The sequence below is a fragment of the Protobothrops mucrosquamatus genome, unplaced genomic scaffold (genome assembly GCF_001527695.2).
Source record: "Protobothrops mucrosquamatus isolate PMUCROS unplaced genomic scaffold, P.Mucros_1.0 scaffold1653, whole genome shotgun sequence".
NCBI classification, from domain to species: domain Eukaryota; kingdom Metazoa; phylum Chordata; class Lepidosauria; order Squamata; family Viperidae; genus Protobothrops; species Protobothrops mucrosquamatus.
Genome location: NW_015387810.1, coordinates 279544 through 295858, shown reverse-complemented (window position 1 = coordinate 295858; position 16315 = coordinate 279544). Strand labels below are relative to the sequence as shown.

General features: G+C 34.2%; 1 protein-coding gene across 2 annotated transcripts in view; it reads left to right on the top strand.

Moving 5' to 3' along the window:
- Window positions 1–16315, top strand: part of SV2C (synaptic vesicle glycoprotein 2C) — a 42639-nt gene that overhangs the window by 23919 nt on the left and 2405 nt on the right. Inside the window, exons 4-11 of one of the 2 annotated variants that reach the window (XM_015822710.1) lie at window positions 1029–1162; window positions 1753–1842; window positions 3170–3280; window positions 4715–4803; window positions 6953–7117; window positions 8156–8289; window positions 9989–10192; window positions 11014–11176. In XM_015822710.1, the coding sequence (XP_015678196.1) occupies window positions 1029–1162; window positions 1753–1842; window positions 3170–3280; window positions 4715–4803; window positions 6953–7117; window positions 8156–8289; window positions 9989–10192; window positions 11014–11176 (1090 nt within the window). Of the gene's footprint in view, window positions 1–1028; window positions 1163–1752; window positions 1843–3169; window positions 3281–4714; window positions 4804–6952; window positions 7118–8155; window positions 8290–9988; window positions 10197–11013; window positions 11177–16315 lie in introns of both variants that reach the window. The other variant, XM_015822711.1, reaches the window with a different exon arrangement.

Sequence of the window (16315 nt, the reverse complement as noted above, 5' to 3'; positions counted from 1 at the left end):
TGTGTTGGATCCTAGATACAGATATGCAAAGTATAAAATAAACCTAATGTATTAGCTGGTTCTGAATCTTATTGAAGATATGTAATACATGTAATGCAAAGGAAAGAGTTATTGCAGATCTGTACAAAATAAATACTTGGTCTATATACAAATAATGAAAAGGCAGTTCCTTTTTACCATGATCTCTTCATAATTAATATGATCATTGAAAATTGAGTGATAATTTTATAGTCTTTTTAGTGCAGACTTAAATTAGAAATTTATAGCTAAATTAGATAACTGCCAGAGATAAAGAAATAACTTTCTTTTCTAAGTAACTAAAGAGCAGGTACACATTAATATATCCTGCCTGGTTTTGATTTTTTTAAAAGAATTATGGGGGAAAGAATAAAATGTTTTTAGTCTCCACAGACAGAAGTAATTAATAGATTTCCCAAAATGTATTGATCACAATAAACTCTGGGTCATATGAATGCTATTGCTTTTACTTAAATGATAATAAATGACTACAAGAAGGAAGGAAGGAAGGAAGGAAGGAAGGAGAGGTAATGCTAAGAAATGATCAGAACAAAATCTTGTTAAAGCAATAGATACTACCTTTGGACATGGTGGCAGTAACGGCCTGTCGTACAGCCACAGAAGTGGAATTTTGTGGTTTTCTTCTTGAAGTACTGGCAAAAAAGATAGCTAATGCCAGAAATAATGGGGGATTACCAAGGAGAAATAGTCATTCCATTGAATTCTCAGCAGCTGTCACCAATTATAGGCAATACACTAAGTTGTATCAATAAGCCTTTTCACACTCACAGCTCTGGATAAAGTAGTGACATTTAATCACAGAATGTGGCATTGGTTTTACTGTGGCATTTGACTTTTGAAAGAAGAAAAAAGAATTTTCGAAGTGCAGATTCTATGGAATAGGCAGAACTTTTGTCCTGCTCTCAGAAATTATCTGGGTTTATAAGCCATGATGCCATTCTTTTAAAATATGTTGCATTTATAATACGTGTCTTTTTCTTCTTTTTCAGGATGGAGTTTCAGCATGGGATCTGCATATCAGTTTCACAGTTGGCGAGTGTTTGTTATAATGTGTGCCCTACCTTGTGTTTCTGCTGTGGTGGCACTAACTTTCATGCCAGAAAGTCCAAGGTTCTTGCTTGAGGTAAAATATTTACATTTCTTCAAAAAGTTGAGCTTACCTGGGTCTTAATATCAACATCAGATCCATCATTTAAATAACAAAAAAATCAGCCCAAGCATTTTCAGTGGGGACTTGACATTTTTGAAGTTCTCTCTCTGGAAAATGTTATTTGCCTCTTTCTCTTTGAGAGATTTAATAAAAGAAATTTAAAACATTCTATCAAGGTTTGATTTATACTATATATATTGCTTTTAGTCTGATGCTGTTTTATGGTTGCTTTTGTTATCATGAAATTTTATTCTAATCTGATTTGGTGAACTATCTTGAAAAAATGAATGTATTGCTGAAGATCATTCTAAACAAATTAGGGAGCAATGTTCACTATAAATATTACTTTATAATATTGCAATAAATGAGGTGATTTAAGACTATTACTGTAGATGCCAAATATATTCCACAATATGCCACTGAGAGAGATAGAAAAAGATGCCAAAATATTTCTTTAAATGTAGATGTATTTTGAGTGAGGAAAGAGTTAATACATATTGCTTTATCAACAACTTGCATTTTATAATTGTTCCTGAAATTTTCAAATGTTTTCATATCCGTAGATTGGAAAACATGATGAAGCTTGGATGATTCTCAAACAAATTCATGATACAAATATGCGAGCTCGTGGCCAACCTGAAAAAGTTTTCACAGTGCGTATTTTTTTATACTATACCTCACTAGTGGAAAATTAGTTGTAATTTAGATTGGAAAAGTTATCAATAGAAACCATATATTCTTCTTGAAGAAAATAATACCATGAAGAGTATCTACAATGATTATTCACATAGATCTTGAAGATATATTTTTCTTTAAGGACATTTCTTGATCTAGTTGTCACTGGGGTCCAGATAGCCTTGATAAAATTATCTGGCCATAATTCTTAATTCTTGCAGCCCCGGGGCTGCAGCATATTCTTTTCCCAGTTTCTCTATGTTCACACACAAATACACATATACCCTGCACCTTTTTATCCTAGCCTCCCTGAATTCGCACCACACTGCAACACCCCCTGAATTCGCACCACACTGCAACTCACACATAACCTGCATTGGGCTTCCCCCACCACCCTGCAGCAGTCCTGCACTCCTTATCTGGATCTCCCTCTGCTGTTGGCTTAACAACTCATGCATTGCAACTTGGACTGCCAGGATTGCTGTCACTAAGTCATGTGAATTGCACTTTATGACCTCATCACTTAGTAGTGGAAATTCCGGTCCCAGTTGTGATCATAAGTTAATGACTGTCAGGCACAAGTAGCCAAATCTACATATGAAAGGTTCGAGTTGACTACTTTATTTTGTTCTACCTAATGTACAGGAATCTCCCAGACTGCTTGCCTTCCCTTGGGAACAACAGATAAGATTCCATGAAACTTAAAGGGGGTCAGCTTTATGTCTCTTCTGGCTGTGAAAAGACTCAAGGCTAGTTCCCCACCTGATCTCTTCTCCCTGCCTGGCTGGAATTTTCCCAATAATGAATGCCTATAATGTTCTTTTTTAATGTATTGTTAGATTTAATAGGGACTGTGTAGTTGCTTCTTTTTTATATTGGCTATAACTCATTTTTGAAGGGTATTATACAAAAATCTTAACAAAATTAAAAACTGATATTCTCATATGAATTTATTTCCTTCATTCATTAAAAATATGTTTTTAAAGAGCTACAACCAACCATTTTTATAGCTTTTAAAAGCTCTACAGATAATCTGATTTCTCTAATAATACCGCAAAATATCCCTGTTTCTGAAGAACCTGCACTTTCATATTCTCCTGTTCAGTTGACCTTCCATGCAAATCGTACTTCTCTTTCTTTCTCAAGAGATGGAAACTGTAGCCAAGGTTAGATGTTTTAATTTATAAACATACAACTTGAAACTGTTTATCCCCTTTTAAATAAGGCTGTTAACTTTCTTCAGCTGTCAAATGTTTTTGTTTCTCAAGTAGGAAAAAAACACCCTTCTTCTTATGTTCTCCATAGGTTAATAGGATCAAAACACCAAAACAGATAGATGAGCTTATAGAAATAGAAAGTGACACAGGCACCTGGTATAAGAGATGCTATGTCAGAGTGCGCACAGAACTGGATAGTGTAAGTAACACAATCTCTACAATATTATTTATATTTAAGTGCAAACTGGTCTAGAGAATCTAGAGAAATTAAACATTTACCATTATTATCAAGCTTAAATGAGTCAGCGTTAAAGTTACTAAAATAGATTAAAACAACTTCTTGTGCTTTTAATTCCCCGCCCCCCCCAATTAAATATTCTATGATTCCACATTTCTATAGGGATTTTCCAGATAATGGCACCTTATTTATTGTATTGCTTTATCCTTTCCCTTCTCCCAAAAGTTGGTGATATGTTCTCAGTTGATTTTTGTGAAATAGATTAGGCTGAGAGATAATGGCTTGTCAGAATCATTCAATAATCCATAAAGAAAAAGTTTGAAGTGGGTTCACCCATGTCTGTTTCATTACTGTCATACAGTAATGGGGCATGCTAACTAAATTTGACAAGAATGGCTTCCATATATACTATATACATCATGCAACAAAGCAAATACAAACACAGGCTATGGTTTCTAAAGTTTATAAATACTATCAATCAGCTAGTGTACAAAAAAGGGGGGGAAGTGAGAGTTTAAACACTTATCTGTACTTTTTAGTAGTTCTTTTTCCTTTTCTTTTTGTTTCTTTCCTTTTAATATTTATAAATAATAATGCTGTGGACATTTTGGGACTAAATTCAAAGATATATATTTTTATCTTTTGATAAAGATAACTCAATATCTGGTCATTTTTTTTATTAATGCTAAAGCATTAATTCTATAATTTCAGAAATTTTCTTTGTCCAGTTATTGTATCTACAGAATAAAGCCACCAAAATGGAGTATACTGAATCTTCCAGGAAAAAGTTGGTTTCTTTTGTCCAAGATATTCTTAAATTTGCCAAAGTTTACATATTTTATATAGCCCTTGTACATTACATTGGTGGACCAGAACTGGTGTGGTACAGTTGCATCCCTGGTGCTTGACTTAATTCAGAAAACTAAACTAAAAATAAAATAATGTCTGCATTAATAATTAAAAGCATCATCTAGAGTCCTCTATCAAAATAACAATAATGTGGATACTTTGAGGAGAGAGAGAGAGAGAGAGAGTTAGGGATTGTATTATTTCTTGAATAAGCAGCTGTTGTTAAAAGCAGATCAAGCCGAATATTCAGAAATCTAATTAAATCTGTAAAACTGAAGACTACGCGGCTTTAGATACAAGCCTGATGTTTCCGAAACTGGATTAATTATCGCTGTTTCAGAGGAAAAATTAGGCCCCTCAACATTTTTCTTGCCATAAATGTCACTGTAAACCATCCTTCCCTCAAAGTAGCATTTTCTTGAGGATCCTGAAGCAAAGCGACATATTTAACTTTCTGTGATGCTTATTCTAAAGTTTACTTGTATTTTTCATTTAGGTTTAAATGAAATTTTAGAAACAAATGCAGCTTTTCTTATTTCCTCACAGATTTGGTTAACATTTAAGAGGTGCTTCACCTATCCAGTCAAGGACAATACAACTAAGCTTGCAGTAGTATGGTTTACTCTTTCTTTTGGGTAAGGTTGATAAGAAATATATACATTTTACAATTGTATTACATTAACTTTGTTGCAATTCATACTCATCCATGCGTGGTGCAATGGACTGGATGGATGTACTGCATTTACTTTGTGAAGAAAGATTCAAACAAGTTAAACATGCTGAATTGTCATATGCCAGTTAGTAGGATTTTTCTTTATTATTTTCTAACCTAGAGACCTCTTCCATTATATATTTCCTGTGAAGCAGCCATGCTAGTTTCATTCAATTTCCACAATACTAGTGTATTATATTATCAAATTATTGTCACCTTGGATTACTCCAAATCCTTTTTGAAATTGAAGAAAATAACTCTTTGAAAAGCATAAAATTACATTTAAACACGGCATACAATAGAAATACTCTTCTTTTTTTTTAAGAGGTACAATTTAATATATGCAGTAATACTGCTAGTGATTGGGCTATTTCCAAAGGATCTGTATCTTGGCATTCCTTTACTGTTACCTTTCCAGTCAGTGACATGGATACATACAACAATAAACTTTTTATTGTTTTATAAATTTTTCAAACTGCTATTTTTTCATTCTTTAATTTTTTTTATATTGATACAAACATTTTTATTTAAAAAAAACCTCTGCACTGACTTAATATTTAAACATAAACCAACACATCCCCTTTTCTCCAGTCTCCAGTCCAGTCAACACCATTTTATCAATGTTCTCTATTTTTTTAGGTCTGCTTTTTAACCATTTGCATTAACTGAATAATAGCTCTGGCACATGGTTGTTCTGTAAAGTATATTTAAAAAAGGTTGTTAAAAATGATTTAACAACTCATTAAACTGTGATTGCTTAGATTAATGGCTTTTTCCCTATCCACGTGATTTTAAAATTGAAAATAATTATAGCAAATATATTGTACAATCACAATTTCAATATAAAATACAACTCTATAAATATTTCTAGAAAAATCAGCTAAATTGATAGGACTGGAAAAGTACAGAAAACGACAACCAAAATGATCAGAACAGCTAAAACAATCTCCTGTCAAAGAGAAATAATACAGAGATTGTTTCATTTTTTTAAAAAAAAAAGCCGAGAAAGGGGAAACATGATAGAGACCTATAAAAGTATGCTTCCTGTGAGCAAATGGAAAACGCCTTCTTCTCTCAGAATCTATGCCATTTGTTTTCTTAGAACATAGTGAGGACATAAAGTGACTTTGAAAGGAGATGAGACATCCATGGAGGATTAAGGCAATGTCTACTAGTGTTGAGGCTCTAGGTCATTTACAGGATCAGAAATAGTACTACTTACCATATTCTCAAGGGTATCTGTGGGACATTGACTAAATTAGAATAGGCTTTTGGTTGAACAAGTCTGGTACAATTTTATATGTGACTTTCAGTTAGAAGACAATGATTAAATACTACAAATCTACAAATATGCTACTATTACTCTCAGAAACAACAAAGCAATGAAAGTCCTTTCAATCAATGCACTTCAAAAACCTGTTTTAAAATGCTTTGCACGTGCCAATTACTAAAATTACAAAATAATAATTGCAAGCTATTTATATTAATACAAGCCTGGGACCAAAAACAAAAAAGAAATTGGACGCATTGTCCCTTTTCCTTTATATGTATGATCTCCAATTTCTACTTATTTCAAGGATTCAGCATTGCTAATTTTTGCTTCTTTTTTCTTAAACCATATTAAAAATTTCAAGTATGAGACCTTTAGCATAATCTGCATGCATAAGTTCTGGTTTTAGAGCTTGTTGGCATTGTCTTTCTCTTCTTATTCCCACCTCTCATCCCTCATGCCGCATTCTGTATCTAGTCATGACTTCACCTTCATTTTTCTATAAGTTTATGCAATTAGCTTATTTTCAATAATCATAGTTAAGATTAGCACATATGACACAATAAATAATGTTCATTTTAGATGTACATAGCAACATCATATCATATGATAATTTTTGCAGAGAGAGGGGGAATTCAGAAATCTGGGAAAACTATGCATGTTCTTGTTATATCTGATGCAGTTGGAACGTTGTAAAATACAACTTTTTATCAGTATATATTGAACACAACGCTGCATTACAATTCATTATTGTGTCATGTATTTCTCTTGAATGCTGAAATTACATAAATTGCTTTTATAGGTACTATGGATTGTCTGTCTGGTTTCCAGATGTCATTAAACATCTACAAGCAGATGAATATGCCAGAAGAGGGAAGAATTTTACCGATAAGAGGATCGTGGATTTTGATTTCAACTTTACTCTGGAAAATCAGATCCATTTTAATGGGACATTCATCAATGACAGGTTGAGAAAAATAAATATATTTCTAAAATGATTTGCTGATTGTGTATTCTGCCTTTCCTGTAATGAGTTCAACTTACAAAGACCTTTTTCCTTAGTACTAAAAGACCTTGGCTGAATTATCATATTTTATATTTGACCACAACTGATTGAGAGAGGTTCAAATGAAAAGACATTATGATTTGAGTGTTGCCCAACAGCCCAGTTCAGGGTCACCTGGTATCTCATATCAGTGTTCCATTTTATGTTTCGTTTTCTTTTTTCTTTTGGAGAGATGGGCATTAATATAGGTTAATGTTCTGCTTTTTTTATTTAGCTCACCCTTTTCATTCTTTTCATAATCATAGCTAGCTCTAACTCTCTGATCAGTAAATACTACCAAGAATTGTTTCAAATCATATTTTGGAGTAAACCTGGCTGACGATAACCATAGTCTAAAGAAAAGAAGAAACAGGGGTGACATGATAGCAGTATTCCAGTATTTGAGGGGCTGCCACAAAGAAGAGGGCATCAAACTATTCTCCAAAGCACCAAAGGGCAGGGAAACTGACTAAAGAGAGAAGCAACCTGGAATTAAGGAGAAACTTCCTAACAGTGAGGACAATTAACCAGTGGAACAGCTTGCCTTCAGAAATCATGGGCACTCCATCACTGGAGGTTTTTAAGAGACTAGACAGTCACTTGTCTGAAATGGTATAGGTTCTTCTCCTGCTTGAGCAGGGGGCTGGACTAGAAGACCTCCAAGGTCACTTCCAGTCCTATTCCTATTCTATTCTATTCTATTCTATTCTATTCTATTCTATTCTATTCTATTCTATTCTGATTCAGGTAAGAATGTGAGCTCTTCTATTTCCTGTCCTCCAAACCACTCACGGTTTGAGCATGGGGAATTTGAACATATTACTACAAAAGATTGAACCTTCAGAAGGTGATCTGTATTTAGCCATACTATTATTCAGTCATTTGAAAAATGATTCCAGTTAGACCTCCTACTATCCACCATGCTTTAAATCAGTACAGCAAATTCTTTCTTTTACTCAGGTTCACAATGATGACATTCAAAGCAGTTACTTTTCAAGACTCCCTTTTTAAGAACTGTTACTTTGAGGATGTTACTACACTGAATACATATTTTAGAAACTGCACTTTTATAAAGACTGTTTTCTTCAATTCAGGTATGTTGGGGGGGGGGGAAACCACATTCTTTTGTTCCCCAAATCCTTTAACTGTGTGGTAGTTATTTCAATAGAGAAGAAAAGTTAAGCTGAACACTTTTTAAACTTGTGTTCTTACCAACCGTAGGGATGTCAAGAGCTGAATTTCTGGCTGAGCTTATTATCTGACATTGTCGGAAGTAACTAACATTTTTTTTACCAATTTAAAGAAGAAAGAGTGGGAATATTTGGCTCCATGAATAATTACTTCATCTTTTGGCAGGGTGATTGGGAAGTAGCTGAGACTTTATGCTGGAATATGAGAAAGTTCAGCTGGCCAACTACCTAAACTTTTTTAGGTAGCCACTGAGAGGGACCCTTCAGGATTCCAAAGATAAAATGAAGTCAACTGGAGATGCGGGGTGTGTGTAGATGATTGGGGAGAACATACTGTGCTTAACATCACCTTGGAAAAGAACTAAGAGTGTTTTCTGATCCAGGTTTATTCATTTTTCTTAGGTGTTTTTGATTGAGACTAATCCCACTGCCAAGAACTATATCTGTCTGTGTTTGGGGGAGAGAAGCATTATGGGTGTTTTTTCACATTTTAAACTAAAATATTTTAATAGCTCAGATGTATGCATATTCTGTCATTTTGCCCTTCACCTAGCATTTCTGATTAGCAATTGTAATAGAATTACGAGGAGAATCTGGGTAGTCCTCAGCTTATGTGCATTCATTCAGCAATTATTTAGTTACAGCATTGCTGAAAAAAGATGGACATATAATTGGTCCCTGAAGTTCCAGCTATAGCAGTATCCTCCAGTCAATGTTTGGAATCTGGGAACTGTGATCACATGATTGCCATTTGCGATCTTTCCTGTTGGCTTCCCAGAAGTGAATTCAATGGGGAAACCAACAAGGAAAGTCGCAAATCACTCCGATAAGTTACACCTGCCAGCAGCATCCTCTGCCCTCCGCTAGGCCTCCCAGTCCTTTGCCACCCTCCCCAACTTATATACAGCTTGAGCTGGGCCTCCCAAACCGCCTCAGCCTACCTCAACTCATGTGCACCAGTCACATATAATGTTTTTAGGTTCCCCCCCCCCTCTTTTTGTATTTTTAAACAATAAGTGGATATTTTGGCAAATTCTTACTTGCATTATTAAAACAATTTAACGTACTTAAAGTAATTTAATGATTTTTCTAATCAATGATACATTTATCACTAACTCTACAATTTGTCACTCCTTTGTCCACTTCTGCTATTATGTTTCTGTACCAATTATTCTTTTTTTTTTCCCTTGTTGGTTTGGTCCTTGTTTTTCTTTTTAAAGCAATTAATAAACTTTTTTTAAAAAGCTACATTTGGCTTAACAGAAGTATGTTATCTTATTTATAAAACTTTGGTTTATTTATTTATTTATTTATTTCATCTTTCCCCCTGACAACAACAAAAACATATTAAAAAATAAACACACATAAAAAGTAATTTTAGTAGAACATATTTATGTCCTGCTGAGGAATAGGCATATCTAGGTTAGCAAACTCAATAATATAAAACTAAAAGAACATCATTAAAACATTAACATACCACAATATTAATATCCTGGAATGTTATACTGAATACAATATTAATGTTGGCCTTTTTAAGCAATATGTAAAAGAACCTGTGTTTGAAATATATTACACCTTTCACAAATTTCTTCTATTTCCACAGATCTTGAGCCATATAAATACCCTGGCAGTGAATTTATAAATTGTTCGTTCATTCACAATAAGACCGGGTGTCAAATTTCGTTCGATGATGATTACAGTGCCTACTGGATTTATTTTGTCAATTTTCTGGGGACTTTAGCAGTATTACCAGGAAATATTGTCTCAGCTCTTCTGATGGATCGGATTGGACGTATAACAATGTTGGGTAGGAACTTCACTTTGAAATTGGTCATTTAAAAAAAAAAATAAACATTCTTATTTTATCCTTTTCACTTTAAGATTTACAAATAATCAAGCAGGGAATGAGGGCTGTATATAGAGATAGTGAGTTGTTCCCCCCCCCACCGCCGCCCCCTCCCGGCTAGTTTTCAGTGCACTCTCAGATACATAGAAGAAGTAGATGGGACAATGATTCTGTATCTTAAAGATGAATTTGTGAGAGGCTTAATGCAGCATTTCAGTCCTTAAACCTCCCTAATCCTATTTTCTCCCAAAACGATAGCCTCTTAGCCACACTGCCTATAAAAGGAGAAATAAAAAAAGAAAATACTCCAAAGTTTGGCTCCCATTTAACAAAGCGTTTCTGGCTTTTCTGTGACAGAAAGAAAAAAAAATCATTTTTCTTATCAAACTCACAGACTCCTGCTATAAATTCCCCTTTCCCCCCCCCCCAACTCAAGAAATCATAACAGCTGAAATTTTATGCTTTATCATTTTATCATGTGGTAATCATGTGCAAAAGGAAGGTTGTTTTTGTGGCAGTGCTGACCCTTGGAGGGGAACATTTCTGAATCAAGGTTTTCAAACATGATAAGAAAGCATAAAGTTGCTCATAGTTCAGAAGCTTTGACATAGAGGGAATAGTAGCCAGAAGAAAGTTTTAGAGAAATCCTGAGACTAAGGAACTTGCCACCATGAATTTCCAAATCCAATTTAGTTCTTGTAAGGACTTTCAACCTTCTTAATTCCCTTTTAAGCTGTTCTTTCTTCCTGAATAGTGGAGAGCCTTCAGGACATGACCCTTAGCCTATTATTCTGTCACCTCTGTCATTGCCCACATCCAGTGCTACTACAAAGTCATTANTGGATCCATGATGATAGGCATGCTGTGTCTATACAATGGCCTTACTATCTCAGCATGGAATTCTCTTGATGTCATTACTGTGGAGTTGTATCCTACAGATAGAAGGTATAGTTCTATATTCTTGGCATGCTTTGCCTTCTTTTCAAAACTTAAATAAGTCAACTGGACAACATTTCTAAGATATGTACTTAAAAGGTGGGAAAAAATAGGAAAAAGACTGTTTTTATAATTGTGAACAATAACGCAAAGAGACTTCTACTGATCTGTATTAGGACTATATTATTTAACTTCTGTCTGACTTCAAAATTGAACTGGAAGCCTATGTTCTGAGTGTTTCTACTAATCTTGAGCTGTATTAGAAACAATACATTCAGCTATGCTGACAGTCTGCACTAACCTTATCAATTTGTTTTGCTTTTGGACTATCAGTATTTTTTAATTTTAATCTATAAATCCAAAATGGTTATATGTCACTATACTTTTATTATATTTCATTCCACTACCAAAATTAATGTATAAGCTGTAGCACAAGTTCTTTGAAGGCATTTTTTTTTTTTAAAATTAACATAATAGTAACCACAGTAAAAGCACTTAAAAGTATGTTCAAAAAGTTCCTTCAGTTATTTTTTTAATTAAAGAAGCATTTTCTGGAAAATCTAGCATGCTCTTCTATTTCAAAGGAGTGTGTGTGTGTGTGTGTGTGTGTGTGTGTGTGTATAAAATATCTTGAGAGGTATTTCTTTATAATAACTTCTATTTTTCCGTATCTTCAAAGCACCATTACTTGTCTTTCCATAATCTCTCTTCAGAGAAAAAAAGGCATACAAATCAATGTTAGTGAATTTGTGTAAATTATTGCTAATAGTGAGAAAATAAAGACATCAATTGAGAATATGCAAGATAACAAGAAAAACACATGAGAAACTTTTTATCATATGATTAGAGGTAGGAGTATCACGTGATGAAAGAAGTACAGTACAATCAGCCAGGCACTTCCAGATGACACTGGAAGAGATCGTAAATCTCTGGTGTGTTAAACTTAGAAAACAGAGATTTTCTTCTGCTGAGGTTAAACTTAGAAAATAGAAAATGGTGGATGTGCCAGCAAGATCTGATCTGGAGAACATAAAGTAACCTTAATTAAGTTTCAGTATTTTTAATTTATGCAAGATAGAATACGAATAGCTATAAAAATAAACTAGAGATTGTGTGAAACATTTTAGAAAACATTTTCTAAACGTTCGTAGAAGAAAAGATCCAAATGGCATTCAGAACAAGCTATTATAATAGAATGTAGAAATGCCAAGAATGAAATCTTTGTCAACTCAACAATTGAATGCAGACTTTGCAAAGTAAAAAAGTGAAATGAAAAATACTTTAAACAAGAATGATAAGAAGAAAGTCAGTTGGTTTTTTTTTTTAGAAAAAATAACCTCAAATGTACAGCTAACATAGGATTACTTAAGAGTAATCATGGATGACATCTGTTAGACAAATCAGGTTGAGAGAAGGATGTAAAAACTAATGAAAATCTTTACAAATGGAATCCTGGAATAATCAGGAACCAACTCCATTAGAAAGTAAGATATAAGGGACACTAAATAATAGTCATTCAAACTGAAAAACATTAAGTCCAGATGAAATGCTATTTCACTTGTTGAAAATTGTAGAAAGAAGTTAAAGTGCTAACAGTTTTATGTTACAAATATGGAAAAACACTATTGTCTTGAGGTTGGAAAAAATATCTATCCCAAATAAAGGAATGTAATCCTTTAGATTACACATGGGTAGATTATTGAACCATTGAATGAATTCTTTATGTATCTAGTTTTTCTTCAACAATTATAAAAAAGAATTGATCCATAAATGCAGAGAAGCAGAAGGATTTGAGATTAAATTAGCTAACAGAGATGAATAATAGAGCAAGAATATTACAAGATTATATTATGCTTCCCTGACAAAGCCCGTAAATGTAGAATGGGGAATATATTAAAGCTAATGGGTATGCCAGAATACCTGATTATTCTTCTGAGGAATAATGAATAAAACACTGTTGGAAAACAATGGAATGATAGATAATTTTGTTTTCTTGCATTTTACATTATTTCCATAAAATAAATGTGCTAGGAAAACAAAGAGGAAATTAATCCAATGGTAAAAAGGCAACAAAAACCTTGGGTAAAAATCACAAAAGATAGGGATATCTCATGACAAAAAAAGATCACAATAGTTAAAGTAATGATCTTTCTAGTAATAACATAATTATCATGTTACAATTGTTAATTGATATGATAGTTGTAACCTTTCTCATAAGTAATTTGCATCTACATAACCAAACTATTTTCTTTACCTTCCCCTTCCCACCTTTTCTTCTCATTTTTTTCCTCCAACTCACCATAATTTAAATCCTACACTGCTCTACTCACTCTAGGTCAGAGATCCCCAACCTTTTAGGCATCAGGGACCGGTTCTGTGGAGAGAGGTTTTTCCACAGACTGGGGGGGACGTGGTTTTGTGTTCTGCCTGCATCTCGTGGATGGGGCTTTGCTTGTTTGTGCAGACCGGCTGCTGGCATGCTGTGGCCCGGTACTGGTCCACAGACCGGGGTTGGGGATCCCTGCTCTAGGTATCTAATGAAGTGAGCAGCAGTTCACAAAAGTTTTATGCTCTTTCATATAACTTGTTAGTTGGAAAAGATACTGGGAGACTCCTGATTTTTTTGCCAATACAGACTAATATGGTTCTCTTCCTACAATGTTATTAAACCTGGTTTATTTGTTAAGGGCTGTTGAGTGTAGCCTTTGACAACTGCTTGCCATCTTGATCTGTCCCCAACAGTAACACAGTTCTTCAGAGGACATTCCAACAATCATTTTAATCTCATTTATCCATCTTATCTATAGCCTTTCCATTTTTCAATATCAGCCTTGCCAAGAATAATATTTTTTCTAGTTCATCTTATGCTCAATAATATACAAAAATTCTAGGATGTTTGGCGTGCTGATCATTGTCTCAGGAGTTCCATCAGTCTCCATTTGATCTAGTATTGATTAGATCCTTGGTAATGTCTCTAAAATCATAATTTGGAAGGTACGTAATTCTTTGTCTTTTTAGTGTCTAGTTTTCATAGCTATATAGAATCTCTTTAAAGATAATTACTTTAGTAATTAGTTCTACTCTTTTTTTGTCATTGTAATATCCCTAACTTTTGTGATTTTGCCCAAGGTTTTGTAAATGAAGTGATTCTCATGATTTTCACCTTCATCCTAAGTGAGCAGTTTTATTTCTGTCCAACATTCAAGGATTACCTGTAGTGTTTTTAAAAATCCATATGGTTCTTGCTTCTTGGGATTGCCAGCTATATGGAGACTGACACTTATTTTTAATATAGAGGTAATTTTTATGAGATTATTACTTTTTTTCTGTATGCCATTCTGGCCTCCTCAAAAGGAAGAACAATATACAAATAAATAAAGCAAATAAATGTTTGCACATCACTTCCAATTTAGTCTAAGAGAATGGGAAATTATGGGATCCTATGGATCCATAATATTTTCCAGCACGCCCTGTCTTCATCCAGTGTTGAAGGACTATAGAAGAAATGTACCAGTTTAGACATCCAACTAAAAATTATGTGTCTCTGGGTGCTCCTTCAAGATTATTGAATTGCAGCCTAAACAATTTCATTTTAAAGAACGCTTTCCTTTGTTAGCTATTTATGAACTATTGCACCCCTTATTTGATTTTGTCAGAAAACATGTGATTTCATACAATTTTGCAGGCATTGGGACAGTAGGTTTTACTGCCACCCTGTGGAATGAATATCACAATATTCAGTTAAATTCACCCGTCCCATCTCCCCCCCAACTAGGGTATTGCTGTTCTCACAGTTGTCTTTATTTTAGGGTGTGGTGGTGGGGTGAGGTGTTCATTAAAGCAAGGCCTCAAAAATTGCATCCTTGCATGAAACACACTCTAGAAAAGCATCCCACAGACATTCCTGACATTGTTATTTCTCATGAGTTGCATATGAAATCTTGTCAGACTAGCTAATTATGAATTGAAAACTTGCTCTCCTTTGTTACATCTCATGTCTTCTCCCATTTTCTTGGAAGACTTATAAAACTGTAGCCTTGAAATTGCCTGGTTTCCTTATTTTCCATCTTCATGGCTACAGACTAGAAATACTATTCACACCACACCTCAGTGTAATTTTTGCTTTCCTTTTCGTAATGAATTATGGTAATTACATTTTTCCTGCCTGGATAGGCAGACTGTGTAATTTAATCCTGATTAGCTGCCCACTGCAACCCCTAATCTTTCTTAGATGTCTTGCTGTGTAGGATATCTTATTATATTTTGCTTCAGATATGATCTCAGGAAAGATTTATACGTAATATAATCTTGATTATTTCAATCTCTGTTCAGAATTGCACTCTGTAAGAGCCTCTTTCATATAAACCCAGCAGGTACAGCCTTTCTTCATGCTATAAAATAAAAGTAAAAATATAGAATCGATATCTTTTCACTAATGACACTTTTCAAAGAAGTAACAGGTAGTCATCGACTTACAACAGTACATTTAGTGACCGTTCAAAGTTACAACGACACTGAAAAAAGTGACCTATGACTATTTCTCACAATTACAACCATTGCAACAGCCCCATGGTCACGTAATCAAAATTTGGATGCTTCGCAATTGGCTTATATTTATGATGGTTGCAGTGTCCTAGGATCATGTAAACAGCTTTTGCAACTTTCTGACAAGCAAAGTCAATGGGGAAGCCACTCAACCATGATACTAACTTAAAAATTGCAGTGATTCACTTAACAACTGTGGCTAGAAAGGTTGTAAAATGGGACAAAACTCATTTAACAAATGTCTCAACATAAACTTTGGGCTCAACTGTGCTCGTAAGTCAAGGACAACCTGTATTTATATAGATCAACCTGAAATAAAGATTGAGAATTTAAATCCCCAAAGATACCATTGTCAAGAAAATTGTGTAAAGTTACACAGTCAACCCAAAGTAGATTTTATTTATTTGGGTATGTCTAGTTTAATGAAGAGAAGGATGAGGGGGGACATGATAGCAGTGTTCCAATATCTCAGGGGCTGCCATAAAGAAGAGGGAGTCAAGCTATTTTCCAAAGCGCCTGGAGGCAGGACAAGAAGCAACGGGTGGAAACTAATCAAGGAGAGAAGCAATCTAGAACTAAGGAGAAACTTCCTGACAGTGAGAA